General features: G+C 43.0%; 5 protein-coding genes across 5 annotated transcripts; 4 read left to right on the top strand and 1 right to left on the bottom strand.

Moving 5' to 3' along the window:
• Positions 1–3,633: 3,633 nt before the first annotated feature.
• LOC103969184 (ethylene-responsive transcription factor ERF014-like) lies at positions 3,634–4,655 on the top strand. Its single transcript, XM_009382649.3, has one exon. The coding sequence runs from the start codon at positions 3,806–3,808 to the stop codon at positions 4,445–4,447; it is 642 nt and encodes a 213-aa protein (XP_009380924.2). The 5' UTR covers positions 3,634–3,805; the 3' UTR covers positions 4,448–4,655.
• A 1,101-nt stretch (positions 4,656–5,756) lies between these two features.
• LOC135596181 (mitochondrial phosphate carrier protein 3, mitochondrial-like) lies at positions 5,757–9,590 on the top strand. The gene is made up of 6 exons (XM_065088133.1): positions 5,757–6,198; positions 6,871–7,232; positions 7,338–7,381; positions 8,725–8,939; positions 9,102–9,226; positions 9,307–9,590. The coding sequence occupies exons 1-6, from the start codon at positions 5,902–5,904 to the stop codon at positions 9,377–9,379; spliced, it is 1,116 nt and encodes a 371-aa protein (XP_064944205.1). The 5' UTR covers positions 5,757–5,901; the 3' UTR covers positions 9,380–9,590.
• A 782-nt stretch (positions 9,591–10,372) lies between these two features.
• Positions 10,373–12,043, top strand: LOC135596182 (flavonol synthase 1-like). Its single transcript, XM_065088134.1, has 3 exons — positions 10,373–10,914; positions 11,292–11,619; positions 11,696–12,043. Exons 1-3 carry the CDS (start codon positions 10,448–10,450, stop codon positions 11,906–11,908), a joined length of 1,008 nt encoding a protein of 335 aa, XP_064944206.1. The 5' UTR covers positions 10,373–10,447; the 3' UTR covers positions 11,909–12,043.
• Positions 12,044–12,155: 112 nt separating this feature from the next.
• On the top strand, positions 12,156–14,496 carry LOC103969182 (flavonol synthase 1). Its single transcript, XM_009382647.3, has 3 exons — positions 12,156–12,778; positions 13,659–13,986; positions 14,061–14,496. Exons 1-3 carry the CDS (start codon positions 12,312–12,314, stop codon positions 14,271–14,273), a joined length of 1,008 nt encoding a protein of 335 aa, XP_009380922.2. The 5' UTR covers positions 12,156–12,311; the 3' UTR covers positions 14,274–14,496.
• Positions 14,497–15,801: 1,305 nt separating this feature from the next.
• On the bottom strand, positions 15,802–17,254 carry LOC103969180 (heat stress transcription factor B-4c-like). Its single transcript, XM_009382645.3, has 2 exons — positions 16,797–17,254; positions 15,802–16,693 (listed from the first exon to the last, which is right to left on the bottom strand). The coding sequence occupies exons 1-2, from the start codon at positions 17,043–17,045 to the stop codon at positions 15,887–15,889; spliced, it is 1,056 nt and encodes a 351-aa protein (XP_009380920.2). The 5' UTR covers positions 17,046–17,254; the 3' UTR covers positions 15,802–15,886.
• Positions 17,255–20,912: the final 3,658 nt, after the last annotated feature.

The raw sequence follows: 20,912 nt of genomic DNA, 5'->3' as shown, positions 1-20,912 counted from the left end.
TATAACACGTTACGATGAATATAACGTATGGTTCCAACTTCATTATATATTTTCAACCGTTATAATGAGTTACAACGGGAAATAATGACGGATAAGGTTTTTGTGAAGGATAATTATACAATATGCAAGTTTCAACTTCATGTCGGAGGACGAAGTATTCAAAGAAACTGTCAGGATAATAATAATAATTATTAGGCGAATCATTATGTAAATGAAACCCAAATAAACTATACAAGCAATACATGCAATTACGTTGCATGTTTCATGAGTGGTAGAGACTAAATCCTAAATCTCACAAATTATGCATATATATTTTTTATTTTTTATTTCACATTATTTTTTATTTATGCATTTAAATTTTATATCTATAATTTTTAAAATTAAAAAGTATCTCAATTATGTTGGATGCGTGTTAGCAATTCTATCTTGTGGGTTGGCGGGCCGGATTGGAATAATAGATGGGAAATCCGGCCCGCGCAGACCAGATGCGGTTCAGATGCCGGATCTGATGAACCGCGGTCGGACATGATCAAATCCGACCCAATTGGGTAAACGGGCATACGGATTTTTTTAGGGCTTTGGGCCGGGTTATTTTAAGGTAATTTCTAATAAATATTAAAAATGATAATCCACAATTAAATACCAATTAGAGAATTGTTAGGTCAATTTGTCAATGTGGGGTCCAAATACAGTAAACTGTGGTTTGATTTAGGGCTATATCGATGCAAATGACTCCCAATTTAAATGTGATAACAAAATCAATATCCAAATCTATAGGTGTCCAGTCAAAGTCAAGTCCTGGTGGCCGGACGTCACACGTGGCTTTGGGTTGCGCACGCGGACCACCTAAGCAGTCTGCTGTAACAGTACTAGGAAGGTTCGCCGAGTTTTCCTTTTTCTATCAGTTAAAGAGTCAAAAAAAAGATTTGGAGGACAGCTCCCCATGAAAGCTGTGTGCGCTCCTCACTTTTTTGACCTTGAAGCAGCCATGGTAAGTGTCCTTCGTCATGCTTTGGCTTTGGTATTGGCACGCAGGCTGTCAACACGCGTAAACCGGCACATATATTTGGACAAGCAAGGACTTCCTTCCTTGCTTGTCTTGTGGGCACTGTTGGCGTTCTGTGTGCGTGTGTTATTGCTCATTGAATACTTGGGAGGCTTTAGATAATCCTCCACTTACCTCTCAGTGATCAGATTCACCTGTTTCTAAGACTGGTTAAAACTCCTGTCAAAATTGACAGACTGCAGTTTAACATGATGGTGCCAGGCTAACTGATCCTTACTCTACTCGATAGCATCATCTTTAATTCTATCCTACTTGCGCATTGATGGTGAAACCTTATGTTTAGATTTGATCACTGGTATAGTCCAACCATAAGGTGTGTCGGAGTTGCCTGGGGCTGCATATGAAGCAGATAGATAATGACATTGTCCATCACATGGAAGTTAATGCATTTCAACAGGCATTCTATGAAGGAGCTGCTCCTCAAGGTGACATCTTGGTATGGGGCAGGGAATGGGTGGTACATTAACACAGCTTCTCAAGCCACATGCCAAGTCTTTTATCCGATGCTGTAAATTGGGCATGCAATCATAGAATTAACACCACATATCCTAATTTCTTCCTATACCACAGATCTGGTGGAAGAAGATCTCCACATGGAGATCAGCTGACAAAAAATTATTCACGAGTACTTCCAAGATCATGAGAATGAAGTTTCTGCTGCTAAAGTTTTTGGCATCATTTTTTATGGCATTTGTCTGTCATTTTAGTGACTTAATATGTCAATATCTAATAGCTTGGCTTCTTATTCATTTGATGATCATTTATGGCATGAGTTCATGGCTTAGCATCTTATTATAAGCCAACCTATTATGGTTTTATTTCTTCTCTACAAACTCATAGTTTCTCAGCTTAATAATCGTGAGTCAAACTCTTATGATTTATACATATGGCTCGACCGCTATCGAATGATGTTAAACTTGGAAACCCGACTTAGAGATCTTGATACATTAATAAAAATAAAAATAAGATAATACTTCTGTGCTCAAAGAAACAAGATAAAATGAAATATGAAATGATATACTCATGCAAGCATATCCAAATATCATTTAGTGTTGCATCAATTCAAATGCCCCATATCGATGTATACATATCAATGTTTAACATGCGTGCCTTAAATATTTGTTGGTTTTCCGATGGCTTGCCATTTCTCCATCGCACAGAACTTATTTAACAGATCTACTAACACTTACTGTTCGTCAGTCATGTAGAATAAGTATTGCCTGTGTTGCTTGTCAGCAACGAAGCTCTCGGACATGGATGCATGGCTCTCTACCATCGCTACGTGCCATTGAAATAGATGAGCTTACCTACCAGATTAGCTTTCAGAACAAAACAGCTGTCTTTGACCTCCCATGCCGGAGCTCAGGCATGGTCAAGGCCGACACTCGCACGCCACCCATTACACTCAGGAAGGCCGCATGAACATTCCTTTCCACTTAGGTATCTTATAACAATGACGCAATGGATTCTGATCAGCAGGAAAGTGTAAAACGAAACTTTGTCATACTAATCGAAGTCATCCTCACAAGGAAGACATAATGAGAGACATCTACTCGTCTGAAAGCAGAGTTCTTGGTGGAGGCAGTACAAACACTAGCAGGCTTTGCTGCTAAACAAGCACATGCATCATCATCATCAGCAGTCCCATTGGAAAGCTAAGGATGACTTTTAGGGTCTCGTCGACGTCAACACGCTTGAGTGTACTCGAGGCTGATGCAGCTCGAGACTTTGAGCGAGTGGCATCTGATCGTCTCACGCGGCTAAGTCCTGGGAGACAGTGGAGCTCCAGCTATTAGAGCTTGTGTCGGAAATAAGACTGTGACAGTGGAGAGGTTGTGGAGAGCTGGCTGTGATGTCGCTCTAGCTCTCGGCATCGGCAGAATCCAGGAAGCTGCCTCGAGGAATCCTGTGGTTTTAGTAATCGAACTTTCGTGATCTCGAGTGCAGTGCAGACATCTCATGGGAGCAAGTGATCGAAGAAGACAAACGCCTTCATTTAAGAAATGCGTCTTCACGGTACATGCCTCCGTGTACGGCAGCACTCCTCGAAGTCGTTCAGTAGATCGATATGCCTCGAGGGATAAGATGGTACGTGAAACCGGCAGGTGGTTGGGTCAACGTAGATCATGCAGTCAAATTATCGTCTGTCTCACAGGGTGAAGTAAATAGTGTTTCTTATTGACCATTTCACACAAATGGTTCTTCCAGAAGGGCTTTGTTTAATGAGAGACTGCGTTGTTAATTATTCATCATTTTTATTCTTAACATATACTATCAATATTTGAAGGAATAATTTGTCTGGCTTCTAGGAATGAAGGAAAAGTATCTATGTTTAGTTGAAGTTGAGAATGCATGTAGCATTTGCTTCTGCTCTCATGTATGAGACGTGTATGCTTCGGTGAGGAATAGTATATGAAGTGGGGAGGTGAAAACAAGTATTATTATGGCACGAAAGGAAAATAATTATCTGAATGCATATCTGACAAACTCAGGAAAGTGAAGGACTAAATAATTCTAGAATTCATGTACCACCTGACCTATTAATAAGAATCATGTTTGTTCTGCAAACAGCTTTTATTCCCAGTCTTTGTTTTCCTGGTTTTTACCACAGGGGATCCTCTCCAGTCTATAAATAAGCTACTAACCTCATTCTCTTGCTGATACATCCTCAAACAAGAGATCGTTTTGGAAGAAACAAAGCAAGACAGAGCTGTACAACGACATCAACACCATCCGACCATGGTGAAGAGCAGCAGCAGCAAGGTTCTTCAAGCTTCAGCTGATTCCAACAACAACAGCACTCCATCAAAGCTAGGCAGCAACGGCAAGAGGCACTACAAGGGTGTGAGGATGAGGAGCTGGGGTTCATGGGTCTCCGAGATCAGAGCGCCGAACCAGAAGACCAGGATTTGGTTGGGCTCGTACTCGACGCCGGAGGCTGCCGCCCGGGCCTACGACGCAGCGGTGCTCTGCTTGAAAGGCAGCTCTGCCAGCCTCAACTTCCCCGCTTCGCCACCCTTTCATGTCCCAGAAGCCATTATGTCCCCCAAGTCCATCCAACGAGTGGCGGCGGCAGCTGCTGCGGATGCAACAATGTCATTCTCTGGCCTGGACGCCATGTCGCCACCCTCTCCTCCTCCAACATCGTTGCAATCGGCATCACTACCAGCAGGCGTCACCGATGGCGACACATTGATGACAAGCCAAACGGAAGAAGCTCCATTCGGTGACGATTGTTTGCTTGACACGATCGACGTCGAGGCCTTCTTCCAATCGCCCAAGTTCATGGACTACATGCTTCACCCGTCTTCCTTCTTTGGTCCTTCCCAAGTCGACGACTGCGGCGAGGAAGGCGACATCAGCCTCTGGAGTTTCTGCTAATTACATTTCACCATGTTCTCTATCAATTCATGAAGATGAAATTAAGAGAATCTACTGACTGTTGATGAATATGTTTTATTTGATTTCTTTCAACATGTCTATCAGCTGGTCCATAGGATGCTCCTTCTTGATATATGTAACAATCTTATCTACTTGTAAAATATTTTCAAGGATTAGATCAAATAATGGTTTTGGAATTAGCATGACATTAGATTGTTCCTACTTGTGAGCACTCCACAATGATATGCAAGGTATTGAATGCAGATTGAGAAGGATGATTTGTAGCAATATAGAGCAGACTGAGGACTCAAACTGAGATCAAGGAGGCTGGTTTCTGTGTCTTGTGATGGAAGAAGGTGAATTGGCCATCTGAAAGAAGTAATGTTATATGGTGAGTGTAGATTTAGTACTGAGGAATAGGAAATATCTATTAGCAACAATGGGAGTATTCTGTGCAAGGCTTCCAGATTTGCTTCTAAATGCAGTAGGTGTGAAAATTTCATTTCTGCAATTCTCAAAGTCTGGATGACTATAGTTAGTCTAACTTTTCTTTTCAGCTTAAGAACAGATCAAATTGTTGGAGTAAGATAATCTAAGCTCACCATGGATCCTCTCTGAACATACTGAAATCAATAGCTACAGGATAAAATAAGGTCTTCAAGACCATTTAATGATGCTTCCATTGCTTTTCTGCAGAGATTAGTAGAGTTCTTGAAACATTTCTTTCAAATGTGCTGCTGGATGCAAAGCAAAGTGATTTACTTCTGATATATTCCAATTGAAGAGACAAAACTACTGTGATCTTTTTGCTCTCTCATCCAAGTAAAATATTTCTCTTTTCGAAAAAAGAATTACCAGCTAAAGATGCCACATGGGATTAAACTTTATTTTCTAAGAGAGTCAATTTTTTAAAATCTAAATATATTTTTATTCTGTCCTTTTATTTGTATCAAAATCTTAAAAAAAAGAAAAACATTCACTGTATATCCTTTTATTTCATTCCTTCTTTGTTATCTAAAAGTCCTCAGCAGCTCTCCTCTCACTGTTATTGTTTTTCTATATTTACTTCTTTAACCCTCCAACTATATAACTCCTAACTTATTCACCATATTACAAACGTCACACGGCAAGATACCATCCCGGTGGGTCGGTACGCCCAATAAAAAGACAGGTATATTTATAGGTCAATGTAATCGAGTAGGAAAAGGACTCCACAAGCCAATAATACCATGTACGCTCGTAGTTCCGTAAAAGGTCAGGTGGTTTCTTGTCAATTTGAGTCAGTTATTACCACCACCAAACAGGCCCTAGAGAATTGGGAGTGTGCCTGTCATTGTTGCTCCGTCACATTCACGCGAGGCCGGAAGGGAGAAGAGAGAGAACCGTTGCTTCGGTTCTCTCCTCTCCATCTCCGTCTCCTGTTCGATCCAAGCCGAACCCAGACTCTAACGGCGATGGATCTGGCCGAGAGATCTCGCCAATCCTTCCTTCCGAGCTTCCTCTACTCGCCTTCCCCGGCCGCCAGAACCCTGGCCGTGGACCGGATCCTAGGGAGGAGCCTCGTCTCGCCGGCGGCGGAGGTGGGTAGCACCTCGCCTACCCCGATCGTCGCCCAGGCACCCAACGAGCCCGGAAAGATCGAGATGTACTCGCCCATGTTCTACGCCGCCTGCACCGCCGGCGGCATCGCCAGCTGTGGCCTCACCCACATGGCCGTCACCCCACTCGACCTCGTCAAGTGTAACATGCAGGTGAGGTTCATCTCCTTTGTTCAAGCCCTAGATCTGGATGTTCGTTGGGCTACTCCAGGGTTCTCGTGGAATTGCTGCTCCTATTTCCCTAGATTTTTTTTTCTAGATTTTTACTGTAAATCGTTGGGAATTCTCGAACCTGATGTTTCTGTCTCACTTGCCCTTTAATGTGATCTTTGTATAGTTTAGCTCAGAACTCTGATTTTTAGGGTAGCTGCTGTTGAAATGGTGATATTGCATTGACGCAATATGAGCTTCTCTGGATTGGTGACTCATGCGTCCGGATTATACATATTGATTGGTTTCTTGGATTTGATTTCACTCTGCTTGGACTTTAAAGACATTGATTATTACCTCTTCATCTTGAATAATGCTACTGATTTATTATAGTCCAAAGATTTCCTGTTTCCAAGGTTCATCTTGAATTCTCTGAACTTGCATAGTATTCTGTGGATCGATCTGTGAGTTTGAACACGATTCTCATGTGTTGACGTCTGATATCCACCTGATTTGTTAGTTGTTGAATATAATTTGTTGCAAGCAATTTTCAGGTCTTGAATATTTTGTTTGTGGTAGACTCATTTAAATTGAATGTATTTTCTAGATCAGGTTGATTCTTTTGTTTATAAAATTATATTTAATTTAACATGAGTCTTTGCCGTCATATGTTAGATCGATCCAGCTAAGTACAAAAGCATCTCATCAGGATTTGGAGTCTTGCTAAAAGAACAAGGGGTCAGAGGGTTCTTCAGGGGCTGGGTACCAACCCTGCTTGGATACAGCGCACAGGGGGCGTGCAAGTTTGGGTTTTATGAGTTCTTCAAGAAATACTATTCAGATATAGCAGGGCCTGAGTATGCTGCCAAGTATAAGACGTTGATATATCTTGCTGGGTCTGCTTCTGCTGAGGTGATTGCTGATGTAGCTCTCTGCCCCTTTGAGGCTGTGAAGGTGCGGGTCCAGACACAGCCTGGGTTTGCTAGGGGATTGAGCGATGGGTTGCCTAAGTTTGTCAGATCTGAGGGTGTTTCGGGGTATGATCCCTTTCTTGTGTCATTTTATCTGCCCTAATGTTTATCTGCTTAGTCTGTTTGCCTTCTTTTAATGATTTTTTGCTCCTCAATTCTGTTCTGATGCAGATTGTACAAAGGCATAGTTCCGCTTTGGGGACGTCAGATTCCTTGTAAGTAAATGTTCTCCTATTGCTTGTTTTTATCAGCTGGTCAGTATTGTTTTGCAGATATTTCTGGCTAATTTGCTTTTGTGGTGTATTAGAAGTAGCATCTTGCCAAACCAATATTAGTTTTGTTGTTGTACATGGTGGCATAGTGCTGAATGCTGAAAACATTTAGAGGTACGTTACTGTAGGGTAAATTGAAAGAGAAATCAGTTACTCCATTAGTTAATTAATTATGAGAGGTTTATTTCTAGACATGGTGCATGATCCTTGCATTCATAGAAACATGCTATAAATTCTGTTATAAGGGCTTCGCAGATCTATTGTTGATACAATTTTATATTGTATTTTGTAGTGCTTTTGATATTTCTTTAGCAGAAACCAACAATGTGATCTGGATATGTGATACCTCAAATATGAAACACTCCATTTTTCTTATCACTGGGCTGCTTGTCTCGTCTCTGATTCACTTTATATAGCATGCAGCAACCTTTTGTGCCATGCATTAAAGGTTTATCATGACTATGAGTGTGCATATGTTCTTCTTTTCACATATTCATAAGTTGTGGCTTCTTTTGTTAGGATTTACTTAAAATTATTTACAAAATGACTTGTTACTCTCTCTCAAAAGTTACAAAATGACCTCTTGGTTTCTTTATCGAAGTCAAGCATACATGTAATTGGATTAACATGCAATACTTGAAAACCCATGTAAAAATAATTATGCTATTACTATTTGAATATGTGTGTGATTCTCTGTGTATAAGTACAAATTTTGAGCTCTTTCTGTGAAATTGCATTGCTATAGTTGCTTCTTCTAGCATTGTAATTTTAATTTTTGATAAGACCATATTTAGTTTCATATTGGTTCGAAAGTTGGATAGCCGAGACTTCATAAAGAGTCCAAAGTTACTTCTCTCCTAGAGGTGTTTAGACAATTTCTTGTGGGTCAGAGTGCTTTCACCGACGATAACTAGTGATGGACCTCATCAGTTTTTTGCTGCTCATGGCTTGCAGAAAGACCTTGGCTTCCAACCTAGAGACCTGATGAAGCCACATTTAGGCCTGTAGTGGTTGGAGAGTCAAGGACTTGAAGAGTCTATGATCACCCCTCTTGCAGAGGTACCTTTTGGGTCCATCCTGAAAAGGCAAATTTGTGGGGCCCATCCCAGAGTTTGCAGGAAAGTTCTCACATTGAGATGGCTAGTTTCAGATGATTGAAGTTGGGAACTGTGTTTTTATGTTTATGTTTTTATTTATCAATGTTTACATGCTTAGATTTGCCTGTCATATAATCTTAAGTGTACAAGATTAGCTTCTAACAAAATTATATGGGTTGCTCGGTGCAGATACTATGATGAAGTTTGCCTCATTCGAGACTGTGGTTGAGATGGTCTACAAATATGCTATTCCAACACCTAAGGAACAGTGTACCAAAACACTCCAGCTGGGAGTGAGCTTTGCTGGTGGTTATATTGCTGGAATTTTCTGTGCTATAGTTTCTCATCCAGCTGACAACCTCGTCTCTTTCCTTAACAATGCCAAAGGTGCCACAGTTGGTGATGTGCGTACTCAAAACATTCTGCAGTATATCAGCTCTTTCCTTTTTTCCTTAATCATATTGTGTTTATATCAATTTCTAATCTCTCATGCCTCTCTCTTCTTGTTCGGATTATGCACATATGATAGTTGTGATTGATGGAATTTATTTTATTCTGTTGCATAGGCTGTGAAAAAGCTTGGTATGTGGGGTCTTTTCACACGTGGCCTTCCTCTTCGCATTGTTATGATTGGTACTCTGACTGGTGCACAATGGGGGATCTATGATGCATTCAAAGTCATGGTTGGCCTGTAAGTGCCTCTTGGAAACTATCATTGATCTTCCCCCTTTTTAAGTTCATATGCTTAGACTTTATAAGTAACTTTTTCAGGCCTACCACTGGTGGAGTTGCTCCTGCTGCAGCTCCTGCTTCAGAGGTTGGGAAGTTGAAGGCCGCCGCATAATTATTTATGGATATCAATGACACAATTTTTGACGTTTCAGTCCATTTTGCATGGAAGTGTAACATCATTCCAAGGCAAAACATTGATTGCTTTTGACATGTTTTCTGGGATGGTTTTATTCTCATCCCTTCTGCCTGTAAAACTCAATTAAACAGGTTATTGCAGCATTTAGCATGATAACAACAGAGGGCTTCCGAGGATTATTCAGTAATGGCCTTTGTAATTTAGATTATCATTTGTTTAGTCACTGATTTTTGGTTCTCTAATATTCGTGACAATGTGATTCTAGCAGGCTGTCTTAGAAAGCTTGTTTCCCAATTCTTGCATGTATTACCTAAGCGAGGGGAACAACCTTACTGTGATGATAAGTACAATAAATGGCTACCTGTTTTTAGTGGTTATGGAGGCAGAGATGAAGTCTTATTCTTATGGATACATGTGCTTGCTCCAAACTATTCACTACAAAGATAGTATTACCAATTATTGCTATGGTGCCTTTACTAAATTTTGAGTTGTCATCTTTAGAAGAAGTAATACCTGCGCATTTATTTCACCATTTTTTGATTGAATCGGTACCACTCTCTAAAAGCGATCCATCACCTGGTAAAGAGTCCATAGGACAAAAACGTGGTGGTGTAAGAAAGATTCATAATGAAACTATGCATAGTCAAAATCTGTTACTGGTTTTAATTAATTTTCATTAGAGTATCGGAAGATAGATTCGCTGAGATCGAGTTTCAATAAAGTGATTCACGCGTCATGTGAAGAAGACAAGGGTAAGGTTGGCTTAGCTCAAATATATAATTATATATTGGATGGAGACAGCCATAATGTTAAAAGACGAGACATCTTCAGCATGTTGGAGGATCACATGTCAAAGACACATTTTCTTCTTCACATGGAATAGAATATTAAGTCATGGCTTTACTTTAGTATTGAATGACTCCGTGCCAAAATGGAAACCTTTCCTCTCCCATATTTGTACCTGGGTAGCCTTAACAAATCCATCAACGTGAACAAAAGAACCAGGTTCTTGCTAGTAGCAGCTCCGACCTTGACCAACACAAGATGGAGATGGAGAGGGTTCAAACCATCGCGTCCGTCTGTGCAGCCAACGGCGCCATGCCGCCAGAGTTCATACGGTCGGAGCACCAGCAGCCGGGCATCACCACCTACCGCGGCCCCGCGCCGGAGATCCCGGTCATCGACCTCGCGGGCGCCGACCAGGACCAGTTGACGATCGCCGTGGCCGAGGCCAGCCGAGAGTGGGGAATCTTCCAACTACTGAACCACGGGATTCCGGGGGAGGTGATACGTGAGCTGCAGCGCGTCGGCATGGAATTCTTCGAGCTACCGCAGGAGGAGAAGGAGAAGTACGCGATGGTGCCCGGATCGGGAAGCTTGGAAGGATATGGCACCAAGCTGCAGAAGGAGTTGGAGGGCAAGAAGGCCTGGGTTGATTTCTTCTTCCACTACGTATCGCCGCCGTCTCGCGTCAACCACGCCATCTGGCCCAAGAAACCTGCCGATTATAGGTAAAGTAATTATATATACATATATATGTATATAGTGAGTTTATATATGGAATTATTCTCTTTTATGTGTTGTTTGAGGTGGTGACTAATTGGAGTTGGTGATCAGATTGAGGGTTAATTTAATGTTAGTTGAGGATGATGCTTCGTGTAGACTTTCAAGGAAATTGGCGTAGGGAAGGAGACAATGTGCATGGTGTTTTTTATATGGGCAAAGCAAGGTCATTGCTTGAGAATATGAGCCTCGTATTCCACGGCGAGCCATATTTTAAATGCCACTTTCACATCACCGCCATGTGCTTCATCCAGTCAAACCTCAGTATGTCTTGAATTATCTGACTCATCTAGGTAACCTGTTTTGACCTTTGCGGTTTTGACAGGCAAGTAAACGAGCACTACGGCAAACACCTGGCGTGTCTTGTGGACAGGATGTTGATGGCGCTGTCGAGGGGACTGGGACTGGGAGATAATGTCCTCAAGGAAGCACTTGGGGGAGATGGACTCGAGCAACTCCTAAAGATCAACTACTACCCGCCGTGTCCTCGGCCTGACCTGGCTCTCGGGGTGGTGGCTCACACTGACATGTCCGCTATCACCATTCTCGTCCCCAACCATGTCCCTGGTTTGCAGGTCTTCAGAGATGAGCACTGGATCGACGTCAACTACGTTCCTGATGCTGTCATCGTCCACATCGGTGATCAGATCGAGGTCACCAAAATAACTAAAAGTATACATATCTCATTCATTCTTCTTCCTTCTCATCTATTGGCGTTGTGTTACGTAGATTTTGAGCAATGGGATATACAAGAGCGCGTTGCACAGAACAACCGTGAACAAAGAGAAGGTCAGGATGTCGTGGCCAGTCTTCTGCTCTCCTCCTGGTGAGATGGTAATTGGCCCTCTGCAACAGCTTGTCGGTGATGAGAGCCCTCCCAAGTACAAGGCCAAGAAGTACAAAGACTACGCCTACTGCAAGCTCAACAAGCTTCCACAGTAACCGTTGTTACGTTACATGCTTTTCCCGTTCCTCGTCATCGTTTAACAGCGCTCATGAGTCCGATGAGACAACTGATTTGTTTGCTTATTTTCGACTCGAAACTAAATCAATATCTCAATATTAGATTTATCATGATCTAATAGGTGATAATCAATAAACATTTGGATGGTAACTGACATAATGGTTGATATAGATATGAAGAAGAATACAACAGTAAATGTTGTCGTTTTCAGAGACTTCGCATGTGTGCTCCGCCGTGGTAATTCGACTGCCGACACACTTAACCTAGAAAAGAGTGACCCTAGTGCCAGACCGGCAATCTCCCTTCTTATCTTAGCTTATCACAATCCACCAACTCGAGCGCAAGAAGCGGCCTCAGGCTAGTGCGTAGCACCCACGCAAGATGGAGGTGGAGAGGGTTCAAGTCATCGCTTCCGTCTGCGCCGCCGACGGTGTTATGCCTCCGGAGTTCATACGGTCGGAGCACGAGCAGCCGGGCATCACCACCTACCGCGGCCCCGCGCCGGAGATCCCCGTCATCGACCTCGCGGGCGCCGACCGGGACCGGTTGACGATCGCCGTCGCCGAGGCCAGCCGGGAGTGGGGAATCTTCCAACTGCTGAACCACGGGATCCCGAGGGAGGTGATCCGTGAGCTTCAGCGCGTCGGCAAGCAATTCTTCGAGTTGCCGCAGGAGGAGAAGGAGATGTACGCGATGGAATGCAAACCGGGGAGCTCGGAAGGATATGGGACCAAGCTGCAGAGGGAGTTGGAGGGCAAAAAGGCTTGGGTAGACTTCTTCTTCCACTACATTTCGCCGCCGGCTCGCGTCAACCACGCCATCTGGCCCAAGAACCCTGCTGATTATAGGTAAAGTGATCAGGTCTCTCTCTTTCTCACTGTTCTATGTGTATATCAAGCTATCTTTACTGGAGGCAATTACTACATTGAATCTAGGGAATTGTTTTCTTGTGTGTTGATTGAGACGATGACTCGTAGTAGGTGCCTCCGGCAGAAGGCAAGTTATGTTTGTCGAGGATGTTGACTCGTCGGAGACTTGGTAGAATTGGCCTGCGGAAGGAGACGATGTGGACGGGGCTTTGCCTTTAGAATATGGACCTCGTGCTTCACGCATAGCATCAATTTTGTTTGTCTCATTCATATCAGCCGTAGGATCCGTAAATTGTGTGCTTTGTTTTGGAAACTTCAAAACAAATGTCACAACTCGGGTTTACGGGTTAATTGGTCTATCAACTTCGTTTGAACTAAATTACTGATCAAAATATTTAAATTAAAATTTATAATAATATACTCATCAAATCTTTATAAGTCAATCTTAATCTTATCCACTTTTAACGTGGGACTAATCAAGGATGTTACAATAGTCATAGAGAAGAGAGAGGAGTCCATGATTCGATGATAGCAGCATCGCTAGAAAAATATTGATACATAAGGAGAGATTGAAATGAGGATTAAAAGAATAGTCCTGACAAATATAAAAATAGTAAGATAATATATATTGAGTTGGATCCCCAAATCAAATAGCTTAAGTTTTTTGATTGAGTTGATATTTGACTTGATTATCTAACCAATTTGATTCAATTTCATAGTTAATGGATTTCTAATATGATATCACAAAAAAAAATTAGAGAGTAAAAAAAATATTCATATGTTGAAAAAGATTAAGATTAAGATTGTGTAAAAGATATTATGAGATGTAGGAGGGATGAATCAGCCGCTGTTTTGACAGGAAAGCAAACGAGGAATATGGCAAACACCTGGTGGGTCTGGTGGACAAGATGCTGATGACGCTGTCGAGGGGACTGGGACTGGAGGAGCATGTCCTCAAGGGAGCACTCGGTGGAGATGGACTGGAGCTACGTCTAAAGATGAACTACTACCCACCGTGTCCTCGGCCTGACCTGGCTCTCGGCGTGGTGGCGCACACTGACATGTGTGCTATCACCTTCCTCGTCCCTAACCTTGTGCCGGGTTTGCAGGTCTTCAAAGATGAGCACTGGATTGACGTCAACTTCATTCCTAATGCTGTCATCGTCCACATCGGTGATCAGATCGAGGTCACTCAGAAAGAACAAACTATATACATATACCATTCATCTTCTTTCTCATCTATTGGTGTCGTGTTATGTAGATTTTGAGCAATGGAACATACAAGAGCGTGCTGCACAGAACGACCGTGAACAAAGAGAAGGTGAGGATGTCTTGGCCAGTGTTCTGCGCGCCTCCTGGTGAGATGGTAATTGGCCCTCTGCAACAGCTCGTCGGCGATGAGAGCCCAGCCAAGTATAAGCCGAAGAAGTACAAAGACTACGCCTACTGCAAGCTCAACAAGCTTCCGCAATAAATCTCCCTACAATTCGATCTTCCTATCTCTATGTTTGAATTTAATTGGGTTGCCCAATTCCTCAGCATTGCCGAGAATAAACAAGTCTGGTTTCATACCACTCATGGCTGTAACTTGTGAGACAGCTGCTTGAGTAAATGCGTGATGGCTGATTCTGAAATTACAAAGACTACGCCTACTGCAAACTAAAATTTATAGTCAATGAAGATAAAAGATTTATGTAGTGGACGCAAGTAATTGAGACTTTTCGATTTATTATTATTATTATCGTGAAGATTTATGTAGTGGAAGCAAGTAATTGAGACTTTAGATTTATAAGTAATGTCGTCGTACTGAATGCCTGCGAACATCACAGATTGGTGCGGAGTTTTCTAGATTTAACGATCACACGAGCGGCCTCACGTGTTCTGCGTGTGCATCCGACCCAGTCTGGTTCGTCTCTGATCTATCCTCCCAATGCTTTCTGGCTTTATCTTTCTCGTTAGACATCATTCAGTCTCCCGTGAGTTTCCATCAACACTTTGTTTTCTCTTTCGGGCATCCATGGCACCGAGACGAGAAGACTCCCAAAGGCAGCCTACTGCCTACACGGAGTCCACTCCACATCTTTATTCTTGTTCCCTTTACAACATACGATAAAGCAATTCTGGCGACAGGTATTGCGTTTTCGGCAAAAGGCATTCCCCAGTCAATGGCCCCCTAATTGGATCTCGGAGCAAGAGAAAGGTAAAGAAGAGGAAAAGAGAACCCCATGAGCCCATCAAAAGAGCCTGGCGGTATCATCAAACCCTTAAAGATGGTAGAAAAAGAGGCAATCGCATGTTACTGCTCCAGGAAAGACAGCAGGCTGCTTCACGCTGCCCGACTGAGTATGACCAGACCAATAGTGCGATGATTAATTGCATCGCCAGAAGCTTCAGCTGGGAATCATCCGAAACATAGTAGACATAGTCGCCTCTTTGTGTATGCATCGTCCTCAAAATAACAGCCACACATCGATCCGCTGTCCTCCCTGCTCTTCTGTCGCTTTCTTGTTGCTTTGTTTCTTGTCATTTTATGTGGATCAACAAGTGGGTCAGCCTGCGATGTAGTCTGCATGGCAGCACGAGGACGGGGAATCTCTGAGAACTATCACGTTCCGAGTAGTTTTTGATTTGGAGCTTGGAAGAAGACACCATTCTGCTCTTTCTCCTTGTTGCTGATGATATTTCCACTGCTGCTCATCCACTCCACTCCCCCAGCTGTTTCCAGGTTTCCGGTTTCGATTGCTGATTTAGACTACCTTTTCTTGGATTAATGTTAGTACTGTGGCGTCGTGCATGCTTTGCTTGACCAACCTAAAAAGAGTCTTCCCTCGTGTAGACTTCGCTTTTCTTCTTTTCGAAGGTCGATAAGGAGGAGGAGAAGAAGAAGTTGCTTTTCATGGATTCGTATTCGGGGTTTCAGCACCGAACCATTAGGATTGGATTATTTACACTAGCTCTCAGCAGTACACAACGAAGCAACTACGAAAGTGGCGAAGCTGAAAAGATCAGAAACAACATGACATACGCTAAGATCGATGAATGGACCAAATCTAGACTAGAAGCTGCGAGAAGAGATCGGTATGCATGTTAACAAGGGGGGGGAGACGACGGCATTAGATTGAGCCCCAAATCTTCCTTGTCTAACACCAGACGTGGTTTTGTGGACGGCGACGTCGTCGTCTCGTGGACGTCCAAGCCACGCTTGTTGTTGCTGCTACTGGTACAGCCATCAAGTGGCACCCCAAAGAGCTTGGGCTTCGCGCTGCTGCTCTCTTCGTTGCAGCCTCTGTTCTTGTCATCGGTCCCGTTGTCTAGCGGAGGAGGCGATGGCTCGTCGGCGATGGTGAGGGAGCTGCTGGAAGTGGGACTTCCGGAGGTGCGACCCCCTCGCCGTTGAAAAGACGAGGGCAGGAGAAAGTTGGCGGAAGCAGCGGCGGCGGAGCTGGGGGCGACGGGGCGGACGTGGTTCTGGACGAAGTAGATGATGTCGTTGTAGAGCTTCCGCATGTGAGAGAGCTCCGACAGCAGCGCCGCGTTGCTCCGCCGCAACCTCTCGTTCTCATCCAACAACGCCGCCGCCGTCGCCTGCCCCCCTCCTCCTCCTCCTCCTACTCCGCTGACCATTCTAACAGCATTAGCGGCATCGACATCATTGCCCCCGAGGAGGAGGATACGCGACGACGGGGTGGCGTCCTGCCAGTGAGGGACGGCAATACGGTAGTCGTCGAAGTGGTGGTAGAGAGGGAACGAAGGAGGAGACGAAGCAAACGGAAACGAGGAGGAAGAGGGGGAGCAGGTCTTGCGGCGGTGGATCTCGCACAGCAGGTGCTTCTCGCCCTTCCGAAAGAACTCATTAGCGAACTCCCATCGCTCCGGCACCACCTTCCGAAACCCCTGCCACCATTAACAGACCGAAGAAGAAACAAGACGAGCTCAGCTACAAACACTAGGAACAAGGAAAAGCAGAGGAAGACGAGGAATAGGGGAGCAAGCATACGTAGGTGTTAAGCTGGCGGACGAAGCTGGAGAAGTTGTTGTGCTTGAAGTAGTTGGGGAGGACGTCGCGGGCGAACTCTGGCGGGCGCCACACCACGAAGGTGGAGGTGCGGTCGTCCCCCCAAGAGACGATGTGGTCGGTGGCAGGGTCGTCCACCAGTTGATACGTCTTCGTCAGGAAAGGCGCCGGCAACGGCTTGTTTGTCTCCGCCGCCACCCCTCCTCCTCCTCCTTCCCAACACATCTCCATTAATTCTACTGCACACTTCGGATAGAATGTAGTGTGCTTGAAAGATCGCTACTTTGTGTTGTAGTTGGGTTTTCCCTCGTTGTTTAATGCAAACTTTGTGGCCTCGAGGGGTGGGATGGAGAGTGGGAGAATATGTGTGTCTCTCTCTTTTTGAGGTAGAGAGAGAGAGAGAGAGAGAGAGAGAGGTAAGGGAAGGTGAAAGCTATATGGACACGGAGGTTTCGGTTTCAGCTTTCAAGATAAACCCGTGCTGCTTCCTTTATATCTTTTGATTGAGCCATGTTCCTGTAGCTCAGGTCTTCTTTATCGACTCAACAAGCGGTTCTAATCATTATAATGATTGTCTCTATATCATGAATTTTATTTTATTTTCCTTTTATTTATAATAAAATATATTATTGTATCTTAAATATTAGTTTCACAGTGATTTACTAGACTCACTTATCAAGGATTAAGGGTTCAAAATATATATTTAGTAAAGATTTTGATAATTTCTCGTAAGATATTAAATTAAATTATCGTAAGATTTTAGGTTCGAATCTTGTTTTTATTATTTATTCATAATTTTTTTTCTTTTCTTTCTCTTATAATATTTTAGTGGTATAAGAAGATTGATACCAATCAAGGTAACATAAATAAAGTCCACTGTACATCTTTTCAACCAAATCTAACTTTTTTTTTTCCTTGCATATTTATATATATTAGAGAAAAACCTAAAAGTAGAAATTGATTGAAACCAACAATGTTATCCCATAATGAAAAGTTCTCTGTTACTAATTGTTAAGCCCAAATCAGGTATTATATTATATTATATTTCTAATTTGTGCACTTCTTGCAATGGTTTGATAGATTGATTTATGCAATGCAAATTCATTATTATTATTTTTTATTTTCTAAATAATTTATTTTGCAATTCTTGTTCCTTACTTGATATTGATTTATTACATTTAATGCTAAAATTCATTGTGTATATTCTTTTTAAAATTGCTATTAATCATAATTTTTGAAAGAGAAAAAAAAAAGTAGAATCTGATTACTCACTCTAATTTTCTTGTTGAGTCTACAGCTCCATTTGGGACTGAGAAGTGGTCAATGCGCCTTTGCAATGTCTATTATTTCCATTGACTAATTGGGTCCGAATCAGTCGTTCTGGTCCCAATCAAGGCTGAGCTCGACCTCCAATTCCTGAGCTGATGATCTCAGGTGATGGGTATTACGGTGACCAAAGGCTGCACGAATTTTCATGAAAGAAAGCCGTAGGCTCAGCTTTGCAGCTCCACAGGACAGACTGTGGACTTGCGGTTCAATGACGACGTACATCTCTGGTGATGCTTGTGGGAATTTGGCACAGTGGGCGCCGTGGTCGTGTGGGGGCAGCAGAGAGAAGACGGCCTCGGATGGTAGTGAGCGTGCATTAATTAAGAAATGAAGGAAGATGCTGAGCAGTGAGCAGGTCATGTGTGGAGGAGGAGCTCCCTAGAAAGCCGAGCAACGCCCAGCTCCATCTCCCAATGGATGCTTCCTATGGATTCCTCTCTCTCCCGGTGCTGTATCCGGTGAGAAGTGGAGATGTATTTGTACAGAAAAGTGCCTTTTCCACAGGGAGGGTTCTTGCATTCTGTCTGTCTTGCTTCCCATGGATTCCTCTCCGTGTTGTATCAACCGGATGTATGCGGATGCTGCTCTCCCCCAGCCGAAAAGCTGCCTGTGGTTCGGTACTGTATCCATAAGATGTATGTGCATATTCTTCAGAGAGAGAAAAAGTGTCCTCTGCAAAGGGTTCTCATGCATTCTTATTGTCATCCTTCTCATGGATTCCTTTCAGTACTGTGCCAATTAGATGCATGTATATATTCTACTCGTTTCAGATAAAAGAAGAATGCCTTTTTCCCAAAGGGTCGATGCCTTCTTCCTATGCATATAGTATGCACATTTCAGAGAAAGACGAGTGTCTTTTCCAAAGAGAAGTGCATATGATACTGAGATGTATGTCTATGTTTTATCAAAGGTTTATGCGTTGTGTACCGACGAGATGTATGCATGCTTATAATTCTATATATGAGAGAAAGAAAATGGCTTGCTCCGAAGGATTCATTCATTTTTCAACGTCATTTTCATCTTCTGCTCAGCTTCGTCCACTGTCAGCACTGCAGCAGCAGCTGCAGCGAATACATTTATGTATCTGACATCCCAATGGCAGCATATATTTGTCAAGATCTTTCCACAATCCTACTATCGAGTAGAAGATGCTCAAAATACCGACTACCAATCAATCTGCACATATAAAAGTGATCTCATAGTTAATAGGGAGATGTACTGCTACGGGTGACCAAATTTAATAGGCATATATCAAAAGAAAGAAGAAGAAGAAGAAGATAAAAGGCATGGCTGCGACGAAGTCATCCTTCAGCTTTTGGCCATCAACACAATGCAAGAAATGTTCATACTGGCAGAATCATAGCCTTTCTGATCTGCCTCCATTGCCTTCTCAGGATACAGCTTGCCAAGGATATCGCTGATCATCTTCATGAGAAGTTTTCATTAGCCATATGTAAATTAAGGGTAAAGGATAATTCTTCCAACTTCTTCCACCCATCATTGTACAAGCATCTTGGTGGAGGAAGTCATGAACACCCCACTCATCATTGTACAAGCACTCTTAAATACATTAAAATGTTTATCTCCTATTTATACAGATTAGGAGGAAGGATTTCCCTCAGAAGAATGAAGGATTTTTCTCAATAGAATAAAGAGATTTTCTTATATAGTTAAAAAAATCTTATCTTCTATCAATCAGATATTATAGATTGAGATTTCTTAGGCATCAAATTGTCATAAAATTCTGGTATATTGTTCACGAAATACAATGACTAATGTCATATTTTGACTTTTGTTCTTCGAGGAACTCAAAATCATCTTTGAAATGCTACTGATCTATTTGTTTATTTACTAATTATGTTTATCTTATGTTAAAATATGATTATACCAAAAAAAATCATTCCTAAACCATGTAACATCGAGTGTGTAGGTGGATCCCCATGTACTTCATCATAAAACACTACATCTACTACAGTGTGAGAGAAGAGAAAAGGAGAAGATGTCATTCTAAATTCTGCTACCCAGCACAAGTCTTCCCGCCTCATCGTCGTCGTCGTCGTCATCATCATCTCTCTCTCTCGCGCACGGACACACACGCACAGGATCACCGCCGATCCACCTCGGGATGCCTTTAAATATATGCTACCAAAGTCACAGTTTCTCCTGCAGCAGAGACAGTGACACAGCCAATGTGGTGAATGAGATTAACCGAGAGAACAATGCAAACAGGGTGTCGAAAGCCTTGATCCGAGTGAGGTGATGGTTTCGGGCTGGCTGTGCTCAAAAGGCTGTTTTGAGTGGCTGTGGACTCGCAATAGTCGGGCAGGCATGGAATCCCACCACCAAAGACGTCTTTTCTGTGATGGGAGTCCTTCAAAGGTTCTCATCCCCGTCCTCTTCCTCCACTCGCTTCTGTCCCTTTCCTCTGCCGCCTGCACCGGCGAGGAACACGAGATCTGCTGCAGTTTTCTATAGTTCCTGTTGTGTCTTTATTGTTAGATACCCATGCCGTGTGTCGTTATGTGAAGCTAAGTGGTGGCTGATGGGTCACGAGATAAAAGTCGCTCGGGTGCATCTCGTCTTTTGCTGTCAGTCAGTAAAGGAAGAAATTTAACGTGCGATCAAAGCAGAAGAATCTGATCGAATTGGTTCTTCTCCTCTTACTTCACAATAGTAAAAACTTTTCCTTACAGATCTCAGTCTGAACTCCACAGCCACATGGAATGACCGACAGTTGCCCCTGAGATCTACAAGTGACCTCCTGCAGCA

The sequence above is a fragment of the Musa acuminata genome, chromosome BXJ1-10, assembly GCF_036884655.1.
Source record: "Musa acuminata AAA Group cultivar baxijiao chromosome BXJ1-10, Cavendish_Baxijiao_AAA, whole genome shotgun sequence".
NCBI lineage: Eukaryota > Viridiplantae > Streptophyta > Magnoliopsida > Zingiberales > Musaceae > Musa > Musa acuminata.
The sequence above is the reverse complement of the archived record's forward strand: the minus strand, read 5'-3'. Positions and strand labels throughout refer to the sequence as shown.

What these genes read in the sequence shown, in the direction of transcription:
- LOC103969184 (XM_009382649.3), top strand. Translation starts at nt 3,806, where the DNA reads ATGGTGAAGAGCAGCAGCAGCAAGGTTCTTCAAGCTTCAGCTGATTCC.
- LOC135596181 (XM_065088133.1), top strand. Translation starts at nt 5,902, where the DNA reads ATGGATCTGGCCGAGAGATCTCGCCAATCCTTCCTTCCGAGCTTCCTC. An exon ending in TTGGGGACGTCAGATTCCTT is followed by an intron (nt 7,382 to 8,724) that starts GTAAGTAAATGT and finishes TGCTCGGTGCAG; the next exon opens with ATACTATGATGAAGTTTGCC. An exon ending in TTCAAAGTCATGGTTGGCCT is followed by an intron (nt 9,227 to 9,306) that starts GTAAGTGCCTCT and finishes TAACTTTTTCAG; the next exon opens with GCCTACCACTGGTGGAGTTG.
- LOC135596182 (XM_065088134.1), top strand. Translation starts at nt 10,448, where the DNA reads ATGGAGATGGAGAGGGTTCAAACCATCGCGTCCGTCTGTGCAGCCAAC. An exon ending in AAGAAACCTGCCGATTATAG is followed by an intron (nt 10,915 to 11,291) that starts GTAAAGTAATTA and finishes CGGTTTTGACAG; the next exon opens with GCAAGTAAACGAGCACTACG. An exon ending in ACATCGGTGATCAGATCGAG is followed by an intron (nt 11,620 to 11,695) that starts GTCACCAAAATA and finishes TGTGTTACGTAG; the next exon opens with ATTTTGAGCAATGGGATATA.
- LOC103969182 (XM_009382647.3), top strand. Translation starts at nt 12,312, where the DNA reads ATGGAGGTGGAGAGGGTTCAAGTCATCGCTTCCGTCTGCGCCGCCGAC. An exon ending in AAGAACCCTGCTGATTATAG is followed by an intron (nt 12,779 to 13,658) that starts GTAAAGTGATCA and finishes CTGTTTTGACAG; the next exon opens with GAAAGCAAACGAGGAATATG. An exon ending in ACATCGGTGATCAGATCGAG is followed by an intron (nt 13,987 to 14,060) that starts GTCACTCAGAAA and finishes CGTGTTATGTAG; the next exon opens with ATTTTGAGCAATGGAACATA.
- LOC103969180 (XM_009382645.3), bottom strand. Translation starts at nt 17,045, where the DNA reads ATGGAGATGTGTTGGGAAGGAGGAGGAGGAGGGGTGGCGGCGGAGACA. An exon ending in TCCGCCAGCTTAACACCTAC is followed by an intron (nt 16,694 to 16,796) that starts GTATGCTTGCTC and finishes TAATGGTGGCAG; the next exon opens with GGGTTTCGGAAGGTGGTGCC.